At 32.4% G+C, this 25787-nt stretch overlaps 1 protein-coding gene across 12 annotated transcripts in view; it reads left to right on the forward strand.

Annotated features, from left to right (window-relative positions):
* RhoGAP71E (Rho GTPase activating protein at 71E) overlaps positions 1 to 24661 on the forward strand; it is a 398447-nt gene extending 373786 nt beyond the window's left edge. For 10 of the 12 annotated variants that reach the window (XM_081751970.1, XM_081751966.1, XM_081751965.1 and 7 more), the window contains 2 exons: positions 5002 to 5161; positions 24121 to 24661. In XM_081751970.1, coding sequence (XP_081608096.1) covers positions 5002 to 5161; positions 24121 to 24428 — 468 coding nt within the window. In that variant the 3' untranslated portion in view covers positions 24429 to 24661. Of the gene's footprint in view, positions 1 to 5001; positions 5162 to 21260; positions 21379 to 24120 lie in introns of all 12 variants that reach the window. The other 2 variants (XR_014130685.1, XM_081751972.1) reach the window with 2 other exon arrangements.
* Positions 24662 to 25787: the final 1126 nt, after the last annotated feature.

Here is a 25787-nt window from a genome sequence, read left to right on the forward strand (position 1 = left end):
CAGAAAGGGGAGTGTAGCTAATAGAAGATTACAACAACGTTCTTACGAAAAATGAGGAGCACAAACAGTTTCTTTTGCAGATAATAAAGGCCCACAGACAATCTTTTCCTGTATGCGACAAAGTGAACTATGTAGCAAATAAGATTCATAACTTAATAAAAAGATACTACATAAATAAGGGATATTTCAATTTCTTCCAAGTTATAATTTTTCTTTTTCCTCATAATGGTCTATGAATCATCTTGATGGAAAAAAAAACTTATTTGTAGTTCAAAGCGAAACAAGCAGTTTGTTTCATTTTATGTAAAAGACTTCCAAAATTCTTACATACCTGTTTTCCATAACTGCAATAAAATAACATTACATGAACATTTTGATTTTCACACGAAATAACTCTTACATGAATATAGGTAACTTGAAAATAATACCAGATTTGTGCATCTGGTGAAATGCTACCTCAAAAAGATATGTCACATGACCCTCTTCCTAGTTAAAAATTTTGACCTGAATTCAAGAGGCGGACACCAAGACGGCCGCCATGATAACGTATACAAAATTAGGTTGGTCTCTTCCTCTAGTTCCATTATCCAAGATATCTTTTCATTCCCTTGAGCCGTTTCTAAATTACGAGAGTTTATTCCAGCTTTTCCCCATACATTATGTATTGTAAACGCATTCAAAATTTTAGGTCGTTTGGGGCACCATTTGAAATTATTCAATGGATCTAATTTTTCTCCTGGCTTAATTTGGTTCCATATGGAACCATTTTAGGGGGTGAGTCCAAAGAAATTCCTAAATTTATTTTTCCCCATATAAATTTGGACCACATATATATATATATATATATGTGAGAGATATGCTTATAAAATAGTTGTCAACAAGGCTCCCTGAATTCATGTTAATTATGATAATTTATGAATCTAGTCAGTTAACAAAAACATATTTAGTCGTGCTTTATGTTGCAGAAAGCAAAGTCCAGTAACCTGCAGCTTAATCCTTTGTGCATTCTCTATTGTGAGTTAGGCAATATTTTGTCCTTTACGTAAAATAACTTACAAGGTACATTCGCGAAGTGTCCCCTCGGGATTCATGTAAAACTGATTTAAATGCAAAGTTCTCCATGGCTCAATGTGTATTGTACTAATTTTACCGGCCCATATGGGTAATTTGCATATTTATGACCCTTCATATACCCGGAATTCAATCATACACTACTATAACGCTCGGTCACAAAATTGCTTTCAGTTTCTTTAGATGTAGCTGAACATCAATGTGGGCATATGCAAAACAAATTGCATCAAGTACTGCTTCTCTGACATGTTATTATTCACACTGGCCGCCATATTGGATTCAGCTTTCGGTTTTTCAAATAGGAATAGGTGTATGTGATACGTCAAATTCATATAAAATTTTCTTGGAAATTCATTGGTGTAGTGAATTTTACGGTAGCTTGTACCATTTGCGAGATATTACATGTTAAATCGCTCTAGGCACTTCGCGAATAGACATTGGAGAGTAGTATCAGTTACGCTTACGTTTTTGATGTTGACAAATCAAAACAGTTTCTAACTGGAAAAATACTGTAGGTATAAACAAACTCTCTACAACATTTGTGTCATAATCTTACAACATTTCTGTGAGTGATTGTTATTACTTCGATGTTATACTATAACAAGGAAGTATTGTATTACGAACAAAATGCCTAATGTAAATTTAGATACGACCAGATTTTGGTGAAGATCTACCATATCCTATTTACGTCTGTGTGTCTGTATGTATGTATTCAGAAAACATTTCATCAATAATAAATCACGTAAAAGATCACATATACATACGGGGGCCCGGCACAACTTTTTAATGGTTGAATTTGTGAAGTGCCTCACATTTAACATGCAATATCTTGCAAATGGTACAAACTACCGTAAAACTCACTACACCAATGAATTTCCGAGAAAATTTTGTATGAATTTGATTTATCACATGCATCTATTCCCATTTGAAAAACCGGAAGTTGAATCCAATATGGCGGATCCAAGATGGCGGCTGGTGTGGATAACAAGTGTCAGAGAAGCAGTATTTGCAGGGTGCGAATTATCGGGGGATGAGGGAAATTTTCTCCCTCAATCTCATTTTGTTCCCCCCAAAGAAGTCAGCTGAATTATCCGCACCGGGAATGCTCGCTTTCTCCCCCAAGCTATGCTCAGTATAACTCCAAATTTCACTGATTTTTGTCATTTCTTGTAAGTTTAATCTTCTCTGTATTTCGAAATGATCGATGGAAACTATTCAGTTCTGGTCATTTCTAATTACCACCTAATTACCCACTATTTTCAACGTTGTTTAGTTGAACTATATTATTAGGACTACGGTTGTTACTTGCAACTCTACCTTCGTACCCTTCAGTTCGTCATCGTTCGTGAATTTGAATGTACTAATTGCGTATAACAAAGTCATATATGGATTTATAAAGGTTCTTAGAGGTTGGCCAAGAAGAAGTAAACAAATAGCTTCTTCCACCATACTTGGCGAAGTTCGGACATGTCATATTCATCCTCTACATTTGCATCGATTATCATCTTATTTTAAGTTTTGTTATAACATGTTATTCATTTTCCAGTGTATTCTTTGTTAGCACATGATCTTCATTCCTTAGTAGTTTGTATTTATGCAACTCAAGAGTTGTATTTAATTTGTGATAATTAGCATAGTAATCACTGCCTTTTACATTTTTCGGAAATGAACTTTTGAAACTGTAAAACTTACTCAAAATCTGAGATACAGGTATTCCCTCGTAACTGTATGTTAACGTACACGCTGGGGATACGCTCCTAGTGAGCAGACATGTTAGTGAAGGTGATTTTAGGTGAACAAGCGCATAATGAAGATTTGTTTCAGCATTTGTTAATACGACTGGTTCTCCGTGTCTGTATAAGCACTTCAACTGGAGCGAGTTCTTTAAAGTTAACTTCATTTTTCCATCTTTCTTTTCGCTGCACAGTTTGCTGTCCACGCTAATAATGTTGTCTGAAAAACTTCAATGTAATGTTTTACTTTATTTGAATAACGTAGCCCATAGTGAATCATCTCATCTGTAACCTAACAGTAAAATAATTGTAAGTGTTGACTTCCTGAGCCCCATCACGGAATCGATACTTCGAGAGAGAAAAAAAAAAGGCGTGAAGAGCGCAGCTTTAGCGGGGATTAGAAGCACAAGCTCGAAATTTGAATCGAGAGATTTTAAATATTTGGCCTTCGATTTAACCTTGATGTCAGAAATCGGGACCAGCAACAATCCATTTCTTGTTTGAAGGCTAATATCTAGATTTTAAAAAAAATGTCCGGTTTAACTGATAATTTTAATGGTTTTCATAAAGCTGAAATATTTTTTTTCCACCTGTATGTAATAACGCAAAGTGTAAGATTTCAATATGAGTGAAAAAATTAACATATGCTTGTGATCATGGCTATCGCTCGGGCCGAATTATTAACTAAATAAACCTTAGAGAGCTACGGGGACAAGAGTGAGTACAACATTTAAACACGTTCAGAAAAGTTTGGTGTGGTGTGTATATGTCAGACAATATGTACGTACATAGTTATTGTAGGCAGATTTATAAATCTTAATAAATGCCATATATATATATATATATATATATATATATATATATATATATATATATATATATATATATATATATATATATATATAATATGGGGGTAAGACATTGTCTCATTTTTATGTCCTGTTGGCCTAATTTTATCCCCCCCCCCCTTAATATAGATTATCTAATTCGCACATTGAGTACTTGATCCAATTTGTTTTGCATATGCCCACATTCATGTTCAGTTACATCTAAAGAAACTAAAAGCAATTTTTTGACCAAGCGTTATAGTAGTGTATGAATTCCGGATATATGAAGGCCCATAAATATGCAAATTACCCGTATGGGCCGCTAAAATTAGTACAATACACTTTGGGCCGCGGAGAACTTTGCATTTAAATCAATTTTAGACGAATCCCGAGGGGACACTTCGCGAATGTACCTTGTTAGTATTAAGTTTCGATTATTAAAAATACGTAGACATTTTTAGTTAAGTAATATTTTAACTTTATTTTTTTGTGCGTTTATCACATAAATAATTAAAATTGAATGTTAAAATCCAAAACAAGAAATTTTCAGTGGTCTTAAAATGTTTAAGTGTTACTGTTTATTACTATTTTAATTCATAAAATGAAATCAGTCTTTAGTACGCAATAAATATTTCTTCATTTGGCTGTAAATCAACGTTTGAAATTCGAAGTTGTCAAGTTATATTATTTGTATCCTATTGGGTACGTTCGCACTGAATAAGATTTCGGACGTAGGTACATTTCTACTGTATTTATTTATTTATTGTTTTTAAACATACAAATAATAGATACTACCTAATATTTATAGAAAACACATATATATCCATTATCCAACAAAGACTTAATTGTAACGTACTTAACCTTGAATACGGAAGTTCTGGGTTTCGTACTTGCGGAATTTCTCGAGTTTGATTCTTTAATATTTGTTCATTCTAGGTAGAGCCTGGAATTCGCAATTGGGACAATACACACATTCATTGATGGCAATTTTCACATAATCATCTTAAGGTTATGGTTGCAAGTTACGCTAAGATCAGCTTTGGTGTTCAAATAAGGTGCTAGGAACAATTTGAAGTAGATTTGGAAGAGCCCAGTAGTATATACATGAATAATGTGCTTCTCCTTTTTTTCGCTTTGTTGATCTCTGTCTTTACAGGCATGTGAGTTGTTCAGCAATTATTGCTATGCTTTCATTTTTAGAGCAAACCCTCGCTGAATATACGGTTCTTTCACTTCGCAGTTCTTCGCTTTTTTATTTCAGGCTTCATGGTAGGTATGATCGTCTAATGTTAATGCTGACTTTTGTTATTTCCATGTATATTCTTTTGCAGCTATAAGAAATGGAATTGTGTATTTTCACCCTTCCTTAGGTTCATGAGCGCCAGACAGCCCGAATGAGAACTCGGTCAGAGTGGTTCCTATCACAAGGCCCTCAACAAAAATTGGTGCCAATTGACATTGACAGTGACCCCTCCATTCATGTTTTACGGGGAGAAACTCTGGCTAACCGTTCATCCTCAGGGACTATAGGTGCGTTGTGAGTTTTGAATTTCTCTTTCCAGTGAGTTTTCTTATTTACTTTGGGTGTGCGTTTTACGCTTTTTAATTTATTTATTTTTTTCTCCTTCGAGATTGCGGTTCGCCTTCGGTTGCAGTTTCTCAGTGGTCATTTGTGCATGTTCTGTGGTTTTGGTAGCTTATGCTCCTACCCCTTCCTCATAAATACGTACTTGCTATTGAGCACTTCATTGTATGTTGCATGTTTGCTTTTAAACGAAGTACTTTTCAGTACTTAATGATTCTAAACGAATATATGGAGACAGGCTTTCGCACGTGATTCTTTGTTAGTCTTTGTTAAGTCTCTCTTTGAAATTTCAAAGCTTATAAAACAACATTTGAATTTGCTCGTAACATTAGAATCGCGGCTAAATGAACACATCTCCTAACTTTGCTATGACCTATTGTAGTTGTAAAGTACGTTTCACCTTTAAACACACTTTACTTTCTCGAAATCTTCAAATGTTCCGTAGAATAGAATGAGTGTAAACTGCTTGGCTGGCTGTTTTGGTTTCGTATTTCGCACAAGCTTTTATTTTAAAACTTATTGTAACATTCATGTGTAAATGTTTCTAACAAGAATCAGATATGAGTTTCCATGATTCGTGAAAGATAGACATTGTTTACGCAATTTAGCATTTTAAAAATTTATGCCTGAAATTATATTTTGGTTTACGAATTAGGATCGAAGTTGTTTTTCACTCTGATACATACCTACACTTGTTAAAATCAAAGACAATCATTTGATTAGCATCTCGCTGTTGTTAGAATAATAATTATTTCTGTAAAATAAAAAAAAAATAATAAAAAAAAAAATGAATTATCTAAAGCGTTTTTCATATGTTGAAAAAGAAATTCTGCTTATGGTTGCCATAATCTTAAGTAATCACTCAATATTCATAGCTACGCCTAGCATTTCGGGTAATTTTCGCATGATTCTGAGACAAAATTAAATTGAAATTGAGAATAAAGCGTTAAGTGTGAGGCAGCGGGAGAGGTAACATTACAATTTTATGTATGGTTTGTAAGTCGTAAATAAGGGAAGATATAAAGTGCAATTTAGGCAAGTCGGGAAACACGGTGACTTAGCAGTAGAGCGCTAACCTATGTTGCGATGGGTCGCTGGTACGATCCCAGACCATGAGTTTGTGGTGGACAGCATCGTGTCGTGGGTTTTCTCGAGAATCTCCCATTTCCTCCCACATTCTCAATCCAGCGATTGTTTCCTAATCATTTGCTTTTAATTAAGCATCCGTCTCCTTTAGCCTAAAGGAAATAGTTGTGAGGGTCGAATATTACATAAAACTAATAGTTTTAAAACTATTAGTTCATTAAAAATATTAGTTTTAACAAAAGAGACACTGACCAAAGCTTAAAACTTTACTTTATTTTAAATTATAATTTGTAACTGTTTCGGATATCTAGCATATCCTTCTTCAGACACGATCGAAATTAATGAAAATACAGACATATATATAAATGTTGTTATAACAGAGTTTAAATTCTTTAACCGTCATATATATATTCATTGTTATAAAAAATTTAAATTCTTTTAACAGTCATATATAGAGTCATTGTTGTACTTTTTTATTTTTATTTATTTATTTATTTTTCTTATTTACCGAGGCCTTCAGCCCATCCTGTAAGTCTTATAAGAACCAAAAATAAAGGATGTGATTAATTGGAAAGTGAACACGAAGACTTACAGGATGGGCTGAAGGCCTCGGTAAATAAGAAAAATAAATAAATAAATAAAAATAAAAAAGTACAACAATGACTCTATATATGACTGTTAAAAGAATTTAAATTTTTTATAACAATGAATATATATATGACGGTTAAAGAATTTAAACTCTGTTATAACAACATTTATATATATGTCTGTATTTTCATTAATTTCGATCGTGTCTGAAGAAGGATATGCTAGATATCCGAAACAGTTACAAATTATAATTTAAAATAAAGTAAAGTTTTAAGCTTTGGTCAGAGTCTCTTTTGTTAAAACAATTAATCCAAAGCCATGAATAGTCTTACTAAAAAATATTAGCTGTATGAGTTGTTAATTGTTATAGAAATGTTTTACATTGTGAGTTACATTCTTATGTAGGACATACAGGTTTACACGAAGAATCTTAGTATATGTGATGATGGCCGCTAGAAGGAAAGTATGAACTGAAATTTCTGAAGGAAGAACTTAGTTTCTAATTATATGAGAATCCTGTATTTAAGAAAAAGAAAATGAACAACTCTTCATATTATTGGTTCAAATTTTAATCGTATTATGTGAATTTACAATCATCAAGAATATAAAAATATTTTTCTTAATAAACGTTCATATAACGTAATTTCTTATTAAACGTGAGTTCTAATACATTCAACACTTTAGAAACTCTTGTTTCATGGACGTACTCTCGTATAACTAGAAATAAATATTAGATTACTGATAGAACTAACATCTCGTTTATTGTTAATAAATGCAAAGAAATTAGTTAATGTGAAGATGGTGTAGCTATCTCACAATATGACGTAGAATTCAAGTTTTTTTTTTTTTTTAAGCTTAAAACTGGTCAATAACGAACTTAATCTAAGCTCCTTTCAGTTATACGAGTATGCGTGTATATAGTGTGTAAGGATAAGCGACAAGAAATAAGTGCCTGAATGTCACTGGTGATTTCGAAGGATGTAGGCGAAACGTTACAGACACTGTCCATGACTTTTCCCTGGGGTTTTTAGAACCTGCTTTTGCATCAGACTTTCATCACTTCTTTAATCATTCACTTCATTTATTATATATACAAGTTTCTAGAGCATAATCTAAGATAGAGTAAGCAATAGGCTACTACTATTACCTGCAAGGTGTGGATATTAGTCTCTTATTAAGCTTACTCTACGTCGGTCCGTGTAGTCCCGGATTCAAACCCGGGATTAGCCCGGACAGTCCGAGAATCAAACCTATGTCCGAGAAATTGTAGAGGATTTTCAGGTTAATCAATGGAAGACTGGGAAATTTCCCTCTGTTTAGTCAAGTGGTTGGCTTGCAAAGCTGTCTTGTGTGAATTTTTATGAAACAATCAGGAGTGATAAGGTGTTCCTCGGAAAAATACATTTTTAATCAGAAAATAATATGCTAATTTAAAAAAAAAAATAGGGCAATTTTAAAAAAATGTTTATTAAGTAAAGAAAAACAGTAAAAGCAGTTAGCTCATTTTTCTCAAGCTCCTCACTCCATTCTAAAACATGTCTGGAATTGGTGTCCAACCTATGTACCGTTCCATGTCGAAAATGTAATATATATATATATATATATATATCAAATATAAGAGAAAAAAAACTATAGACGTACTGCAAGTAATGTAACTTCGTCCTTTCCTTTAATGACATTTTTGTTCGTTCATTTCACAAATACCTAATAATATTTTGTTACTGATCATTTGAATTATTACTCTGCGTGAAAGGATTAGTTTATTTTCCAAAATAAAGGAGTATATATATATATATATATATATATATATATATATATATATATATATATATATATATATATATATATATATATATAATGCTGTAAGTAACAATGACTAATATGTGTTAAGGTAAAAAGAAATAACTATACCTATATGATGTATTTACGATACATCATATAGGCACAATATATCGTAAGTAGTACAGTTTTAAATAAATGAAATGACATTTAGAGTTGGTCACTCGCAGTAAGAAACACTTGGAAAATTTTAAATCTGATTTAAACTGCTCGCTGAGCAAAACAAAAAATTTATTGAAGAAAAAAAAAAAAAAAAGACGAAAAATATTATTACTTATTGTTTTGTTCAGCGAGTAGTTTAAATCAGATTTAAATCAGTTAAAAGCAAAGCTTGTACAATGGAAAAAAAAAATTAACCTGAAGTACTTTTCCATATTTCGTGTCTAAAGTGAAACTTATTGGTTAGTTTCTGCTGATAAGGAAATCCGAGTGAAGTTAGGAGTAGTATTTTGTAACTAGTCCTATAAGATGGTGCACGAAATTATAGTCTTGTTTGTTTGTTTCTTGAACAGATTTTATCGTTTGTAAACAGTATGTGCAATGAAGTGACTGAAATGAAACGTCACCTGGTGGAAAGTACTGAGACGATAATGTGAAATTTCATAGCATCGCTAATAAACGCAGTGCAAGTTGCTGGAGAAATGAAGACGAGTCAAGCAGCATTCTCATAGTATTGGTTTTGACCTAAATGAGTAATATTTCATTTTTGATGTAAAGACAGGTTTTCTGGCACAAAAGGCCAAAGGACAAGGTGAAACCGCAAGTTGGCATTATGTAAACAATGGATGAGAAAACGATGATGTGCTTGAGCATTTGACGAAACTTCTCTATCTATAGGGAAACTAGATCGAAATAGATTAATGTCACTTTCCACTTTTTGTTTAAAATTATAAATGTAATTCTAGAAATAGGGTATAATTTCGTGCGCCAACCTGTTGTATTCAGTAGACTAATAGAAACGAGGCTTCGACCGAAATCAATTTTCAGACACTCTGTTGTTGAGGATCTTACGCGCGAATTAAATAGTCAAGTATTGAAATAGAAGATGCCAACAGTTGTAGAATTGTAATTTCGTGATGATGTATTGATATCGTGCATACTTTTCCTATTCTGTGATAAGTTAGTTTATAATTGAGTAGCTAGAGAAATTAAATTTATTTCGTGTAAAGCTTACTTGGAAATCAGGTAATAAATAGATCAAAGATTATATGTAAGTATGCGACAAAGTTTACAACATTATCAAATTAGCAAAACATTTAAGGGTACAATACACAGGTACGTGTGCTAATTTTAGTTCATAAGTAGTTCGTGTGTCTTCACACTTTTTTCTCGTTATTGGTACATCAGTTAACAAGATAATAATTTGAGTTTTTGTGCCAATTTTTTTAAAAAATACATTAGTTTGATGATGGCTTTAGCATACTTTTTTTTTTTTTTTTAATTTGATTGAATTCAAAGAATGGAAAGAAATGAACATTGAAAAAGACTACACACGTTCTCTGCTAATCGATTGTCGTGTAAATATTAAAACTTAGCTAAATAATATTGAATAGTGTGCAGTAGATTCACATTTCCAGTACTTAATATTTCTTGTATAATCGCGTTAGTTTTAGTTTTCCATCTATTTTTACCTGCACTCCAAAAAATTTTAGGAACATACTTTCTTGCTTGAGCAAATGATACTGATTAATAGCTGCAATAAACCTCAAACACCTATCTTAAGACAGTGGTGTGGCGTTTGTGGCACTTACACTACTATTGCATGGGCAGGATGTTAGCATGTCATTTCTATTATTGTAAAATTGTCATTTCTTAAGACATATTTCACAGTTTGGAAGACGAAAAATATAATTTACAATAAATACGATGCTCGTTTTTATGCTGTCAAATTAAATAGTTTTATATAAAAATAATATTGAAACTGGAACTTGCCAAGGAGGCGCAGATGCTTACTCACAATTGATTAATTTTACCATGAGTTTTTTACAGGGTTGTTCGGAACATATGAAGGGTAAGGGGAAAAAACAAGGAATGTCCATGTGTGTGCTTTAGCGGGTGCGTTGTCCCATCTGTTGGTGACTGTTGGTACTATTTGACTGTATATGCATGCATGCGTAGATGTAGAAATGTCCATGTAAAACGGGGAAAAGATTTGACTAATCCTATTCATTTTATACAGCTTTTCAATATTAAAGTGCCGTTTTCTCGAAAATGTAGTTTTGTGACATTCCTTCTTTTTTCCCCTTACCCTTCATATATACATGTGCCAGTATATAGAATATCTGGTAATTATTGTATTACTGCAATATGAAGGGAAAAATTACAACATAGACTTCTTTTTGTTTTCGCGTAAATGCAATAAATGCTCAGACTGCAAACCATCACCTCCCAAACACTTTTGAGCCGAGTGCTACTGTCACTTGTGGCTGAGAGAGGCCCGCGTTATATAACCCTATGCATATCCATCAGTGTTCCTCTTCCAAACTTATCGCACAAGCGAATAATGTTTAGGCGCGTTAGCGGTTCAGTTCCTTATTCCTGCCCCCATTGTTGTTAAACTGCACCTAAATTCTCGAATTTCCAAGACCATTTCAGAATTCTTTTCACTATTGAAATGACAGTTGTATTTGTGCCATCACTGCACTTTCTCAATTGATTGTCTCTCATCTAACACTAACGCCGTCCCTCGATGTTCCTGAACAATACTACAACACGAATTATAACATATTTTATATATATATATATATATATATATATTTATTTTTAAGTGTGTGTGTACATTTTTTTGAACAGCCCGATGTATAGAAATGCATGATGTGAAACATTTTTGAAAAATAATGTAAAATGAGAAATTATATTCGCTTGTGAGCATTAATCAGTTATGATATGTATTAACTTGCTGAAATTTTGTTATTGGGAAGTTTGTCAGATTTCAATTTTCAGTTATGCAATTTCGATTGCCAATGCGTGAAAGAGAGATATGATTGAATTACATTATAGAAATGGTAGGCTTTGTTTCATTTTACGTGTGTGTTTTTAATTATTCTGTGTTTTAAGAAAAATTACGAAGAATATATAGATTGGGTAGAAAAATAGTTCAAATTAGTGCTGCAGTTCTTCTCAAGAACGATAGAAATACTTTTACATTAGTTTGTAAAATTTGTCTGAAAGATATGTGCGAATAAAATTGATTGAGTGCTGAAACGGACATGCACGAGATCCAACGAAGTTCCACCTGAAACACTTTAGTTTGTATTTAGCTAGGAGTAAAATGGTCAAAACTGCTCAACCGCAATAGAAAAGAATATACAATGCCTTCCCTATTCAGATCGTGGACAAAAATTAACAACACTTAATAGAATATAGTATGCACTCAGTATACAGAATGTAGTAATGCACTATATACTTACAAAATACAGTAATTCTTGAACTTCATTGAGTCTACACTAGTGTAATTCTTAATATGTATATTGGACATACTAACAGATAAAATGATGCTTTCGTATTTACAATGAGGAAAATAAGATGATAATGCGTAAAACATGTCATTGTACGAATTTTCAGACTACTGCTTTCCCCATGTTCCTTTCGGTTTCTCAAGTGTAGATAAAACTGAAGGATAAATATCCATTTACAGATCAGATTTCCTTCGTTTATAAAATGGAAATGTTCGAAAATATATTTTGCGCTTTTATATATATATATATATATATATATATATATATATATATATATATATATATATATATATATATATATATATATATATATATATATATATATATATATCATATTGTGCACTTAAGGAGGCAGACCACTAAATATTTTTCAAAAGCTAACAATTTTTCTTTTGCCTGTTTCTCGTAAGTGAAAAGAGATAATGAAATGTAACTAACCACAATAATAGATAATGTTATTCTACACCCGAAAATACGATTCGGAAGAATTGTCAGTGTTACCATCCGTAGAAATTACAGTGCGACCAGAATTTGAATTACCTAAAAATCTAGGTTAAGACAGCAACTAGAAAAATGAACTCAACGGTAATTGATGACTTATCATGCTGTCTTTGTTCCTCGTTAATTACTTTTTAGATAACTTTTGTATTTATTTTATAATAACTTACATACGTTATTACAAAATAAATAAATTATTACAAATTAAATACAAATATTATTTAAAAAGTAGTGCAACTTATGTTGTAGAACCCATGAATTTCACTATATTGCTAAGTGACCACAAAAATGCACAAGCAGTGCTACTTAGGAAAAAGTGTGTAATTTGTGGAGGAATACTTCTTTGTAACTGCTTACGTAAAGATGATGTATAATCGTAAGCAAACTAATACATGAAGTAAATTCAGTGTGATGTGATATACAAATGTAAGACGTTTTAATCCTTTATTTTGACATTTTAACGTCCTGAGCTAAGCACCCATACTAGATTAGTTTTCCTTTATTAGTTGTGCCTCTGTAGTAATAAATGTAAGTGTGTTTTTTTCTGTAGAGATTCATTGTTTCTTTTTCCTTCGTTACAATGCTTTTGCTGTAATCGTACTTACGATGCGATGCTGTACGTACGATACAATATGCTTAGTGCTCTTTTGTTTTCTTTGCGTCAAGATACAGAAGAACTGTTTTCTTTTATTATTATAACTTGCATATTGGTGTTAACTATCATTACAACACTCAACCACGCATATTTTTACACTATATTAATGGATTTATTTTGTAATATACTGTATTTATTAATCTATATAGTAGTTTTTTTTATTTATTTTTTTATTGAATAATGTAAAGAGAACTTGGAAGCAAGCGAAGTGTAAACTTATGTATTGGTAGGCGGAATTTTTGGCAAAACATGTGATTTCAGATTTGTTACGTTAGAATTAGTTTATTCATTGTGAACTTCATACGATTATTAAAAAAGAAAATAATAGTAACAATAATAATACAGTGATACAAATAAACTACTCGCCCGGGTCGAGTGGTTCATCGGTGCGGGCGAGTTTTTAATATCACTCTTACTTATTTCAAAGGTAAATAAATAATTTCTATTGTGGGATGTGGACTAATAGCTTTTTTTCTTGGGCTAGTAAAATTTTGCTATTTATTTGCATCCCTGTAATTATATAATAATAATAATAATAATAATAATAAGTAAATAAAATTTTGTCTTTTGTTAGTTAATGTTACTTCAAATTCGAGGTGGTCAGTTAAGGTCTGTATAATTAATTATAAACATCACAACAAAGAACTTTACTGACCTTTTTAAATATTCGCATGCTGACTAATATTGTGTCCAAGGTCGATATTTCGAGTATGTGTCTATAGTATACATCGTCTGAATTAAAAACAACTTAAATCGTACTTTGCATTAAGTTCATTATATTCTTAGTTGCAGCAACACAAATGGAAATAGTGAGATTATATAGATAAACTGAGTGTATCAGTGCGAAATGGTGATTATAAACGACCAATTATAATGAGGGCAAATGAGGGCATTACATATAATTCAATATCTAACAAATAAATATCTTTCTACAAAAGTTCATTACATTTACCATAACTAGTACACAATCACCACTTTGCATTGCTATATCTAGTTTATGTAATCATGTTATATCCATTGACAATGTTGCAACTGAACATCTGATGAACTTAATGCAAAGCTTGTTCTTAGTCCGGATGATGAATATTCTTTATTGTGATATAATGTGTTTCTTACGTTCTATAAGTAATTATAGTTATAAATAATATATAATTAGTATATAATAATACAGTCTACAATAATGCATAATTAGTAAATGGTAATTTGTATACTTCACTATCCAAAGTATGCAAATATTGTAGGAATTGAAATCTTGAGTTACAGCGTTTGCCCGTGCTCATTTAGCTTCGACAGACGCGTTCGTAAAATTTTGAGAATCATTGCCATCTTCAAAAGGATTCATCGAATTTCAGCTAACCATCTAAGAGACACACTGAAAGCTTTCAAAGTGATTTTTAAAGAATTATACAATTGTATGAATTCCAGGAAATTTTGTACTTACTTTTTAAGGCTTTTTTTTTTTTTTTTTCACTAGCACACCCGTTTATCCTTTCAAAACAAACTTCTTAAGCAACCTTCTCTGAATTGAAAGCGTATAGTACCTCCTCGTTACCAAAGTTGATACATTGAAACCTTCCTTAAGTTTCAGAACAGAAAGTATGGCTACCAAGCGGCCCTAGTCTAGTTATTAGAGAAAATATGACAATAGCTTTTTTTCTTTAATATCCAGTGCTTATAAAACGCATACTGCTAAAGATAGAGAGATTAAACATAAAGTGAAATACAAAAATGTCGTAGAGAACAATGTATGGAGCGTGCTGCTTGTCACGCAAACCTTCTATCATGGGCACCGGGGTTATTCAAAAAATTCAAATGGAGAGGTATATAATTTGATATATGATTGAAAAGACTACGCAAGAAGAAAACTTTTATAAGTTTTTGTTTGTTTGTGTGTGTGTGTGGGGGGGGAGCACAGTTAATGAAATAGCCACCCTTTTAAATGTAAATTCGTGCACAGTCAAATAATACGTCCAATGCTTATAAATCTAAACGAGTGAAGATAGACGAAACGAAAAGTGAAATATGAAAATGTCATAGAGTGTATTGAACAAACTCAACTGCATTTGATAACGTATCATTTTGTTTTGGTATCATGTGAACTACTTTTTAAATAATAATTGAATTTAGCTTGTAATAAACAAAATAGAGTGTATTGCAGTTTGTCCCAAAATTCTCCCTATCATGAGGCACTAGGGGTCATTCAAAAATTTTAAATGTGAGATTTTTTTTATTATTGTTATTTTCGTGTGGGCCGCCCTTAATAAAATGAGTACTATTTAAATGTGAGTCTTGCACACAAGTTGTTAATACACGGTATAGGGGAAAGTCTGCAAACCAAAGCACATACCATAACAAAACTTACTTGATCACACACAGTGTAAATGTGAATTTCTACAACTGAAATATAAATCGATGTTGTACTTCTTAAAATATATATATATACAGAGAGAGAGAGAGAGAGAGAGAGAAAATATGACATACTTTCTTTTTGAGTTTGAAATAGTTTTAATACATTTGATAATTAGTATTCTTTCTAATTTAAAATTTTCGAGTGACCTTCGATACCCCACGATAGTGGGCCCAATGGAACAAACTGCACGCTCCATTTAATATGCTCTATAATATTTTGGAATCTCAGTTTTTATTTTATCTTTTCTTCATTTTCAGCCGTTTGTGATCTGTAAGTTTTGGATGTTTTACCTGATTGCAAGCATTCACATTTAAATGGTGTCTATTTCGCTAACATTGCTTTACAGACATACACACACACAAAAATCCTACAGAAATTCTTTGTTTCTTCATGATATTTTCTCAATGGTATATCAAATGACATACCTTACTTACCATTTTAAAATTTGAGTGACCCCTCAGTACCCCATGACAAGAAGCCTCTCTGTGTGACAATCTGCACACTTCATTCAGTGCGCCCTATGACATTTCCCTTTTTGTTTAGTCTCTTTATCTATAAGCATACACATTTTATCTGAAACAGTGTAAGTACAGGATGAACCACTTACAAGAGCCTGGCATACTAAATATAGTACCAAATTTATCATTTTATTTTGTTTGTTTTTCAAGTGAAAGGAGATAATGAAATGCAACTTAACACAATCGTAGATAATATTATTATACAGCAAAAATATGAACCTGAAGAATTTTCGGTGTTGCCATCCATAGAAATTAGTGTTGCCAGAATAGTAATTCCACCAAAATCGAAGTTCAGGCTGCGACTAGAGGAACTAACTCAACTGCATTTGATTACGTATCATTTATTTTGATATCCTGTGAACTACTTTTTAAATAATAATTGAATTTAGTTTGTAATAAAATAGTTTTAACATATAGTTATTAAAATTAAATAATAATGTTATTTAGAAAGTAGCTCACAGGATGCCAAAACAACATGATACGTAATCAAATGCAGTTGAGTTCGTTCCTCTAGTCGTTGCCTTAACTTAGATTTTGGGCAAATTGTTTATCTTCAACATTAATTTCTATTGATGGTAATACCGAAAATTCTTCAGGTTCATATTTTCTATTGTAGAATAACATTATCTATGATTGTGGTAAGTTGCATTTCATTATCTCCTTTCACTTATGGATAAACAAGCTAAAGAAAAATAGTAAATTTTGTGTTATTTTTAGTTGTCAGGCTCTTAAAGTGACCCTTGTAAATTGTAAACTAATTGACAGAAGTAGCTTAAAATCATGTTCATAGTATCCGACACTGTTACTTTAGATATGCTCCGCTTCCTTCATCTCAGTTGCTTTCTTTACAGCTTCCAGAATTTCGATGTTTATGATACTGTAGCATCCTTAGTTGGCAACACTGAATAAAAAGGTGATATTTTAACGTTTCTTTTTACGTGTAGATTTGAAATATGTAATAACCTGACATAGTGACATTTGAAAAAAATAGAACTTTATATTGAAATGGCAACCCTGTTAACGTGATAATGTCGAGTATGTCAAAATTTTCCCCTTTCTGATATTTTCTTGGTACAAAATTTCAGATGTTTCTGTCAATTAGTTTGGAAGTTACAAAGAGGGGTCACTAAGTGGTTCACCCTCTATACCAAAGAGGTCATCTGTTCGAGCATCCGTGTGTGACTAAGCCGGTGTTGTCATGGTAAAACACGATACGTGCAAACTGCTGTTTACCAAAGGGTAGTCATTGTCCTCTCCGTTTAAATAGAAATAATTTTTTACGAGACCTTATCTTGAGAAGAAACAGCAGTTTCTACCCTTTTGCGGTCCGGAACTCCATGAAGCCAGGATATCGATTGGTACTTGCTTCCAGGGTCAAAGTAGTATATACACATTTGCCGTCTGTGATCACGTCGGGGTCAATCCATACTAAGTGATCGAGAAAAACAAATGCTGAGTCGATATATGAGTACTTCAATACCACAATTATTTTTTTAACATCGCATGGTTACGCAGCGGCTGCCACCATTTTGCGTTTTCTCGATTTCATGCGTTTACATTGATTTGAATATCTCAGCATGTATTTGTCCTACCAAATTGAAAATTTCTGGACGTCTCCAAATTGTGCAAAGCTAAAACTTTGATCTCTTAACATTTTTGCCTAAAAGCACTTACAAGGGGTGAAATAGCAACAAGTATTCAGGGCCTATAGTAGCAACATTTTTAAACATTTAAAGACATGTTTGGGAAGAAGAAGCAACTAACGTAGAGATCTGAATTTGTGTCTGCATGTAGTCTGGGGTCATGAGTTTATACTCAAAAATTTGCAGACTTGTAGCTGCTCCCAAAGGCCTGGAAAAAAATCGTAAAGTTGGGAAATTGTGCCAATTTGGCATATTTCATTGTCTAATATCTCCAGTGGGACTAGATAAAAAAAAAAAGAAAGAAAGAAAAAAAAAGAAAAAAAATCTGAAATTTTGGGAATAGTTACTCGTTTAGTATACCATAACACACAACAAAGCGCGTTTTGTGTTTTTGAGCGGAAGGGAGTCAAAGTATTAAGTAATGACGTCATACTCTAGGAGGTATTTTGTTCATAAATTCAACTGGAAATTTGTTGTTGTGAAGTAAAATAAAGTAGGATGTCTTTAATGTCCAAAAATGTTGCTACTATAGGCCCTGATTTAACCCCTTTTAAGTGCTTTTAGGCAAAAATGTTAAGAGATCAAAGTTTTAGCTCGGCACAATTTGAAGACGTCTAGCAATTTTCAATTTGGTAGGACAAATACATGCTGAGATATTCAAAACAATGTAAACGCATGAAATCGAGAAAACGCAAAATGGCAGCAGCCGCTGCGTCGTCATGCGATGTTGAGAAAAGTAATTAATTGTGGTTTTAAAGTACTCTTACATAGGATCAACATTCATGAAAAAAATAGAATTTTTGGAGATGGTCGAGCGGCACAATGCTTGATCACTTAGAATGGATTGACCCGTCGGAAAAGAAAAAAATGATTTTCCACCATGAAGTTAATTCAATACAAATTTGCACAAAATGTTCCTCCTTTATTTATCCATGTTTGTCGCATGAACAGCTAGGTTTTCTTTTACCTTTTTTTAATGTGTATCGTAAATAAAATTTTAGGACCACACACACTTAAGAGACCGTGTTAATAATCGTACAGCATGAAATAAAAGTCAAGAAACTGGATTCACAGTTCGATTTGATTCTTACGGTGCAGAGCTTTATATAGAAAAGTGTGTAGCCAAGCTTTTTAAACAAGACTGTCATGCAATATCATATAGTGCTAATCCAGTCTTTACATTGTCCTCTAACTCCGAACAGTATGATCTTTGATGTTTGGTAATAGTCCTCAGTAGCTTGGTTTTCTGAGTCTGTGAACATAGTTGTAGGATGTCCATCTCCTGATTCATCAGACTCACCTTGCCTACGGTTGCGGAGTTCTCGAAACCGATTCTAGTATGTTCCGATTCGAAGATAAAGTGTTTTAAAATGCCAGAACCTAGCGTTTTAGAGCCCACTTCGAAATAAAACATCACACGAAACTAGTGTCCACTCAGGTCCATATTGATTGCACAACTAACGTTGCTTCACATACGTTCACCTAAGTACGAAAAGTAGACTCGTCAAATATGAGGCAGGAGTTTCCAAGTTAAGAAGGATGTATTTTTATCGTACGATATTGTCTCTAAACACTTTTGGCATATCTTTCTGTGTTTTGAGTTCATAACCAAAGCGGTAAGTATTGTTTCTTGTAACACGAAACTGCTCAGCTTCATATTCAACGTTCACAAATTCTAATACAATCAGTTGTTACTGCAGTGAAGAATTCGCTTTTCCTCCTTGTGTAGCTTGGATAGTACTATTGTACAAAAGAAAAAGTAACTTAATATGCATAAAGGGTGTGAAACATGCATAGCCTGATAACGTTTGCACCATCATATTTCAAAATGTTTACAGTTAGCATACACACAGACTTGGAGCCTGGCGGGCGAATCACCTATTGCAGCGCACGTCACCAGAGGAAATGTTGACACTGCAGCCAATAAAAAGCGCGTCAAACTGTCAACGGCTTCAAATAAGATGATCCTACTTTCATGTAAGCTATAGGGCACATGTTGATAAGAAAGCTGGCTTACCTTGTGCCTGTGTGTTTGTTACTTTCATTGAATATTTACTTACTCTCCGAGAACGTCATCAGCACCATTTTTATTAATGTATCAACAGATCCGTACGTTTATATTGAATTTTCTTACTGTCCTGTTGTAAGTTTGGTTTTCTTTAAAGAACAATTACCGGCAGTGCAAAGTGTTCAGTGACTTAATTTCTATTTTTGATGCCCTTAATAATTCCCCAGTATTTCTTGCCAATTCAGTATTTTTATAAAAACACTGTTCACATTAATAATTTATTCGGAATTCCGCAAAATGTCTTAAAGCTATGTTCGTTGTGAATGTCCCTCAATTTATTTTTGGTTGTTGTAAACATTAATTCCACTGGCATATTGAACATTTCGCAAATTTTGAATTTTAGTACTAAGGTAGTGTTTGGCTTAATAGTTTCTCAATAAGAATTCTTCTGAAAGCTAGTTTTACATTTTGCTGGCACCAGTTATGAATTTGTAAAATAATTTTCAAATATATATTTGAAAATTATTATTAACTTAGCTTTAACCTTAGTAATTTATAAATAACATGGACGTGTTTATTACAAAACAATACAAGTGAGCGGGTTCCATTATTATATGCAATGCAATCAGAGCACATTGTCTCCGTATTAATTTCGATTTTCAATCAGGGCCCTTTGTTGATGTCGAAATTAATTGTAAGTGAATTCTAACCAAATAAATAGCATTCTTAATCGTGTTATGCTTTCCAGGATTGGCTTATATACAAGTGTACGCGTATATATTTAACGATTATGATTTTTGTACACTCATGTCGAAAATTATTGTCGCATGTCTATAAATATGTTGTTGTAGGACTATGATTTGATAACTAATTCGCCCGGTATTTCTTATAACGTTAGTACGTGTTTAATTGGCAAAGACATGTGTGTGGCAAATTTCATGTCAAGAAAGCAGTAAGAAAGAACAATAAAACAAAAATAAAACGTTCTTGTCCATTTAGCAATAGTTTGTTTTACACATTCTAATTTTCGTATTTATAATTCTTTTCCTATGAAATTCACCACAAATATACATTTCCCGATTATACACATACTATCAGTATTAAAAGTACCCTGCAAAATCATTATCAAATTATATTCTTACAAGAAAACAGTTATAGATATGCGACAATCATTTTGGACATGAGTGTACATATCGTAGTTGTTAAACTAGAAATTTTACATTTATGTTGCTTTATTTCAGTAGGAAGATGTTAGGCTTTTATATAAAAGCACGAGTTATTCTGATGCCCCACTAACGTTAGTTTTAAATTATTTCTTACATACTTTCTGAACATTTCCAGAGCCACCAATGCAGTGTGTTTCCTAGAGAGAGGAATTATTTTTTAATTGGAGATAACAGCACGATGATTTGTAAGAGTTGATTTTATTCTTAACTAATTGTTGAAGGTAACTTTTCAGGTGAGAAGCTCTTCGCACATTCTAGTCCTGTCAGTATCAACACTTTTCTCACGCTTTTTTTGCTATAAAAGCACAGTTACTAAATTGCAAAGGTAAAAATTAAATTTGTCATCGTATCGTTTGCATGTAATTTTATTTAGTGAGAGTGATTAAATAGTAAGTTGATTTTTAAAAGAAAGAAAGGATTACACCTAAATATTGTTTGTCCTCAGCGCATGGTATAAATTTCATGTAGTTTTTTGCTAAACTGCTTCATATGTAACAGAACTTCTGTCAAAGAGAGAGAGAAAGGAAAATAAAAGATTTTTGTAAATTTAATAGTTTATCAAAGCAAACTACATATACTTACTGCATGTGGCTATTCATAATAATGAGCAGAAAGTGATTGTTATAGAATAAAATTACAATAATAGAAAAGTGCTTTTCAAACGCTAGTACCTTCCACAGTTATTTTATCGATCTGGCTGGCTAGATCTGATGTCGTAGTACGTTCTTCAGTGTAGATTATTGTACAATTTCAGTCAAAAGATCCTTGAGGGTCAAGTTAAGATTTACGTACACAACTCTCAAGAGATTTTTGACATCGTACGTTTGTGATTAAGCAACTGGGAAAATATTTTTATGCCAAACACATTATGTAGTCGCAGTCTACAACTACTTCACATTTTTCTGCTTTTTTGGTTCGCAAATTCTCTTTTCTTTCTTGTCAGTCCGTGAATATCAAAAAGTTTAAAATCAATGATACTGAGTAAAAGTTACATCTACGACACACCATACACACACACACACACCATACACACAACAGAGAGAGAGATATGAGATAAATAAATAAATAAATCTTCAAGGACATTCGTTTGAATAAGTAGACTTGACCCAACAATTTTGTACTTCAGCATTAAAAGTCAAAATAATTGGTGCAGATTCCTTATTCTTTTAGAAGCTGAAAATACAAGCAGTTATGTACTATTAGTTCAATGCCGAGAGGAGAGAACGTTAAAATACAAGAATTTTTGAGAGAGAGATAATACCTTATTTATGTGTTGATGTTCTATTGAGCATCTTAAGAGGAGATGGGGTATGTCCATTGAGATCAGGATAATTAAGATAACTCTAAAAAGACATCCTTGTATAAATATATTCTACAGCACGAACCCATAACTTGTATGATAACTCTTTGAGCTTACTTCTTATGCACAAGAATCGTAGATTATGTGGAAATGTATTGAGTATTTGTTCATGGTTCTATATTTTATAAATATGTTTTTGTTAGATCAGCTTTTAATTGAAATTATAGATAATATTAAAGTAAACATTCATATTTACATTTTGGCAATGATTGGTTTAGTGGAATGTTATGTATGTGGAAAAAATTATTTGTAGTTTGGCCTAACGTTAATAGTGAACAATACGGCTAAAGTGCATAATGCAGCATCCATCAGAAGTAATTTTTTAAGTTGTAACAGTTCTCCCACCAGGAATCAAACCCATTAGACCGATTGAGAAGGCTAAATATTTTTTTCCGGCGGTTTTCTTGATGTATTTGTTTCCTTCCACTTCGCGTTTTCGTAGTTAAAGTTCAGCGTCCGTTTCAGTAGCGAGGCTATATGAGAAGTGGACCTAGAGTTTAACGTGGAATTTAAGCCACATGAACTCCTGCCGGGAATCCAACTCGGGTCTCCCGTGCCAAAGGTGAGTACGTAACCGCTTAGTTACGAGGGAGATCTTGACATTTTCTTGTGTGAGGTGTTTTTTTTAGATAAGCTAAGAAGTTCATACCTTCAGTTGGTGAATTATTGTGGAGAAAGTGAAAGTATATTAAGAAGAAATACTAGTAAAAGCATTTGTAAAATGGGTAAAAGTCGCTGGGTTGAAAAATAACGAGACAAACCGTTACAGAAAGAAAAATAGCTTTACTGTTATTCAACACGAATTCCGCAAAACGTATTTTCAACGTAGTATTCAGTAATAATTCATGAGTTGACAGTTGTTACAATAATTATCACTGTATTTAATTGTACTATTTTTCTTCAAAAGGCCAGTTTGGTTCTCGTTCACCAGTTTCGCTTAATATTGTGCAATTGATTCCTATCTATTTTCTCTTCACCGTAAAAAGATAGAAAAGTTTAATACAACTTACAGCCATTGCGTGAACTGTTTAGTATTTCTTTTGCCGTTAAATATTTTCTAAGCCTAATGTCGTGAAGTCTATAAATATCACTGAACTTAAATATTCTGTCAGTGCATTAAATGGGAAATACTTTATGTAAAGATGTCCGCTGTTCTGGTATTCGATTTCGCAATGTGTCAATGTTGCAGAATTCAAGGGTTTTGTGATACTTTATTCCGAAAATATACACAATGTTCTATTTTCTGGAAATGTTATCTACCAAATAATTTGTAGTACTAAAAAATTGATATAAATGGCAATACTTACTGTCAATATCTTCAATATTTTCTTTGTCCAGATTGCAGGAAAAGTACGTAATCAGTGAATATCCTAGAAGCATTAGTGTGTGTAACTTACTTTATTATTATTTCCTTCATTGATTTATTGCTTTATCTAGGAAAATCAGCGTGTAACAAGGATTGACTTGATAGCACAGTTCGATTATTTCTGAGAAATTTTCACTTTTACACCTGGAATGATTCAACTTCCGTTTTTGTTGTTTCTTTTCACATATATAAAGAACACTGTTCCTTTATTTTACTTAAATAATTCGATTATTTTTCTTATTTTCTCAGTTGGAACTGGCTTGAGTGCAAGTGCAGAATCTGTAAAACCAGCGTTACGACGGACATCCAGCAAGGATAAGGAGCGTCGCTTAGTACGAAGAAGTTCAAGTCGACGAAATAAAGAAAACGGTTCGGGAACTCGTGAAGGAACTGCTATTGTGGTAAATAAGGGTGCGGAGGATAACACTGTTCCGGATAACGGAGTGATAGATGCATGTAATAGCCCTCAGCGCAGTGGAAATCTTACAGAACAGGACTGCACTGAAATGGATATACACACGTTCCATGTAACTTTAACATACAAACCGAGGATATAGTGCCCAAAAGCTTGTTTTGTCATTCATGTATTGAAAATATAACAAAGAAGGCATGGCTAAATTTCATTCCCGAGATGCAGGGTAGTAGTGCCAAGACAGGCAAGCTCAGGATGTTAACATTGCTTTTGGCTGACCCTTCCAAGAGGATTTAAAATCACGTAAAGTTCTGGAGCTTTTACACTTTTTTTTAAACAAAGAATGTAAAAAAAAAAAAAAAAAAAAAAAAAATGAAAGCTCAGAACTGAATGTGCTTAACACGTCAGTGTTGGCAATATGTATATAACACCAACTTTCAAAAGAAAAATTTACTCCCTGAACTTAATTGTTCGGTACATTTTATTCGTGTAATTTCTTATGAGATTGCAAATCTGAAATTTTTACACATTTTTTGTCATTTTACCTTCACGTAAAATACTTTCTGTATTTACTGATTAGATTTAAATGTGGGCCAAGTTTGAAATTAAAATTACTATCGTAGAATGTTGAGATATATACATATATATATAAATATAAATATTATAAATGCATTTATTAGTGTGAGTGAGAAGTGAGTTTCTCAAGAAGTTTTGTTCATCTACAAGTCTCCTCCTGAATCTTAGTGCAGCTTTGGGAAAAGTAATGTTCTTCTGACGTACCGTATCATCAAATTAAATGTGAATTAGGTTTATGATTTTGGTTTTTATGATAATGTGATTGTTAAGCTAACTAGATTTTAAATCATATTGCAGGAGATATTTCGTTAAATGGTAACAATTTTCGTTAGTATTGGAGTTGAATATTCTATTAATACATGAGAAAAAAACTGTTTACCAGAAAAAATACGTAAATATTTTAGACAAAATAATCAGTTTTGATGATTATTGCTCTTTCGTATAATCATATATTGTAATCCGCTAAATTGAAATTTCATTTTTAAATAATCTTAAAGATATATGTATCAACATTTTTATAAAAATAATTTTATACGATAGAGGAAACTTGAGTGACAAAACTTTAAAGCAGCTGAGCGGTGTGAAATTTGTGTGTGTGTTCAAAAGACGTTTTGCTTTTGCACACGCTGAATGCAAGAGTGAAAAATGATCTCAATTCATAGAAATGATTATTTGTAAGATGTATAAACATTTATCTTTTAAAAAAATGTATTATTTATGAAAAAAATTATATGATTTGAATGTATTGTAAATACTGTGTGTAAGTGGGTTGGTGTGCGTGAGCACTTACGATTATTTTCGTACCTAGCTATTGAAAGATTGAACTATATATTTTTGTATATTTTTTCCTGTTGGATTTAGTTCGTCAGTTCGAATTCTTGGCGTATTTCAGCACTACACATCGTCAAATATATACATAAAAACGTAT

The sequence above is a fragment of the Thermobia domestica genome, chromosome 3 (assembly GCF_964235325.1).
Source record: "Thermobia domestica chromosome 3, izTheDome1.hap1.1, whole genome shotgun sequence".
In the NCBI taxonomy this organism is placed as follows: Eukaryota; Metazoa; Arthropoda; class Insecta; order Zygentoma; family Lepismatidae; genus Thermobia; species Thermobia domestica.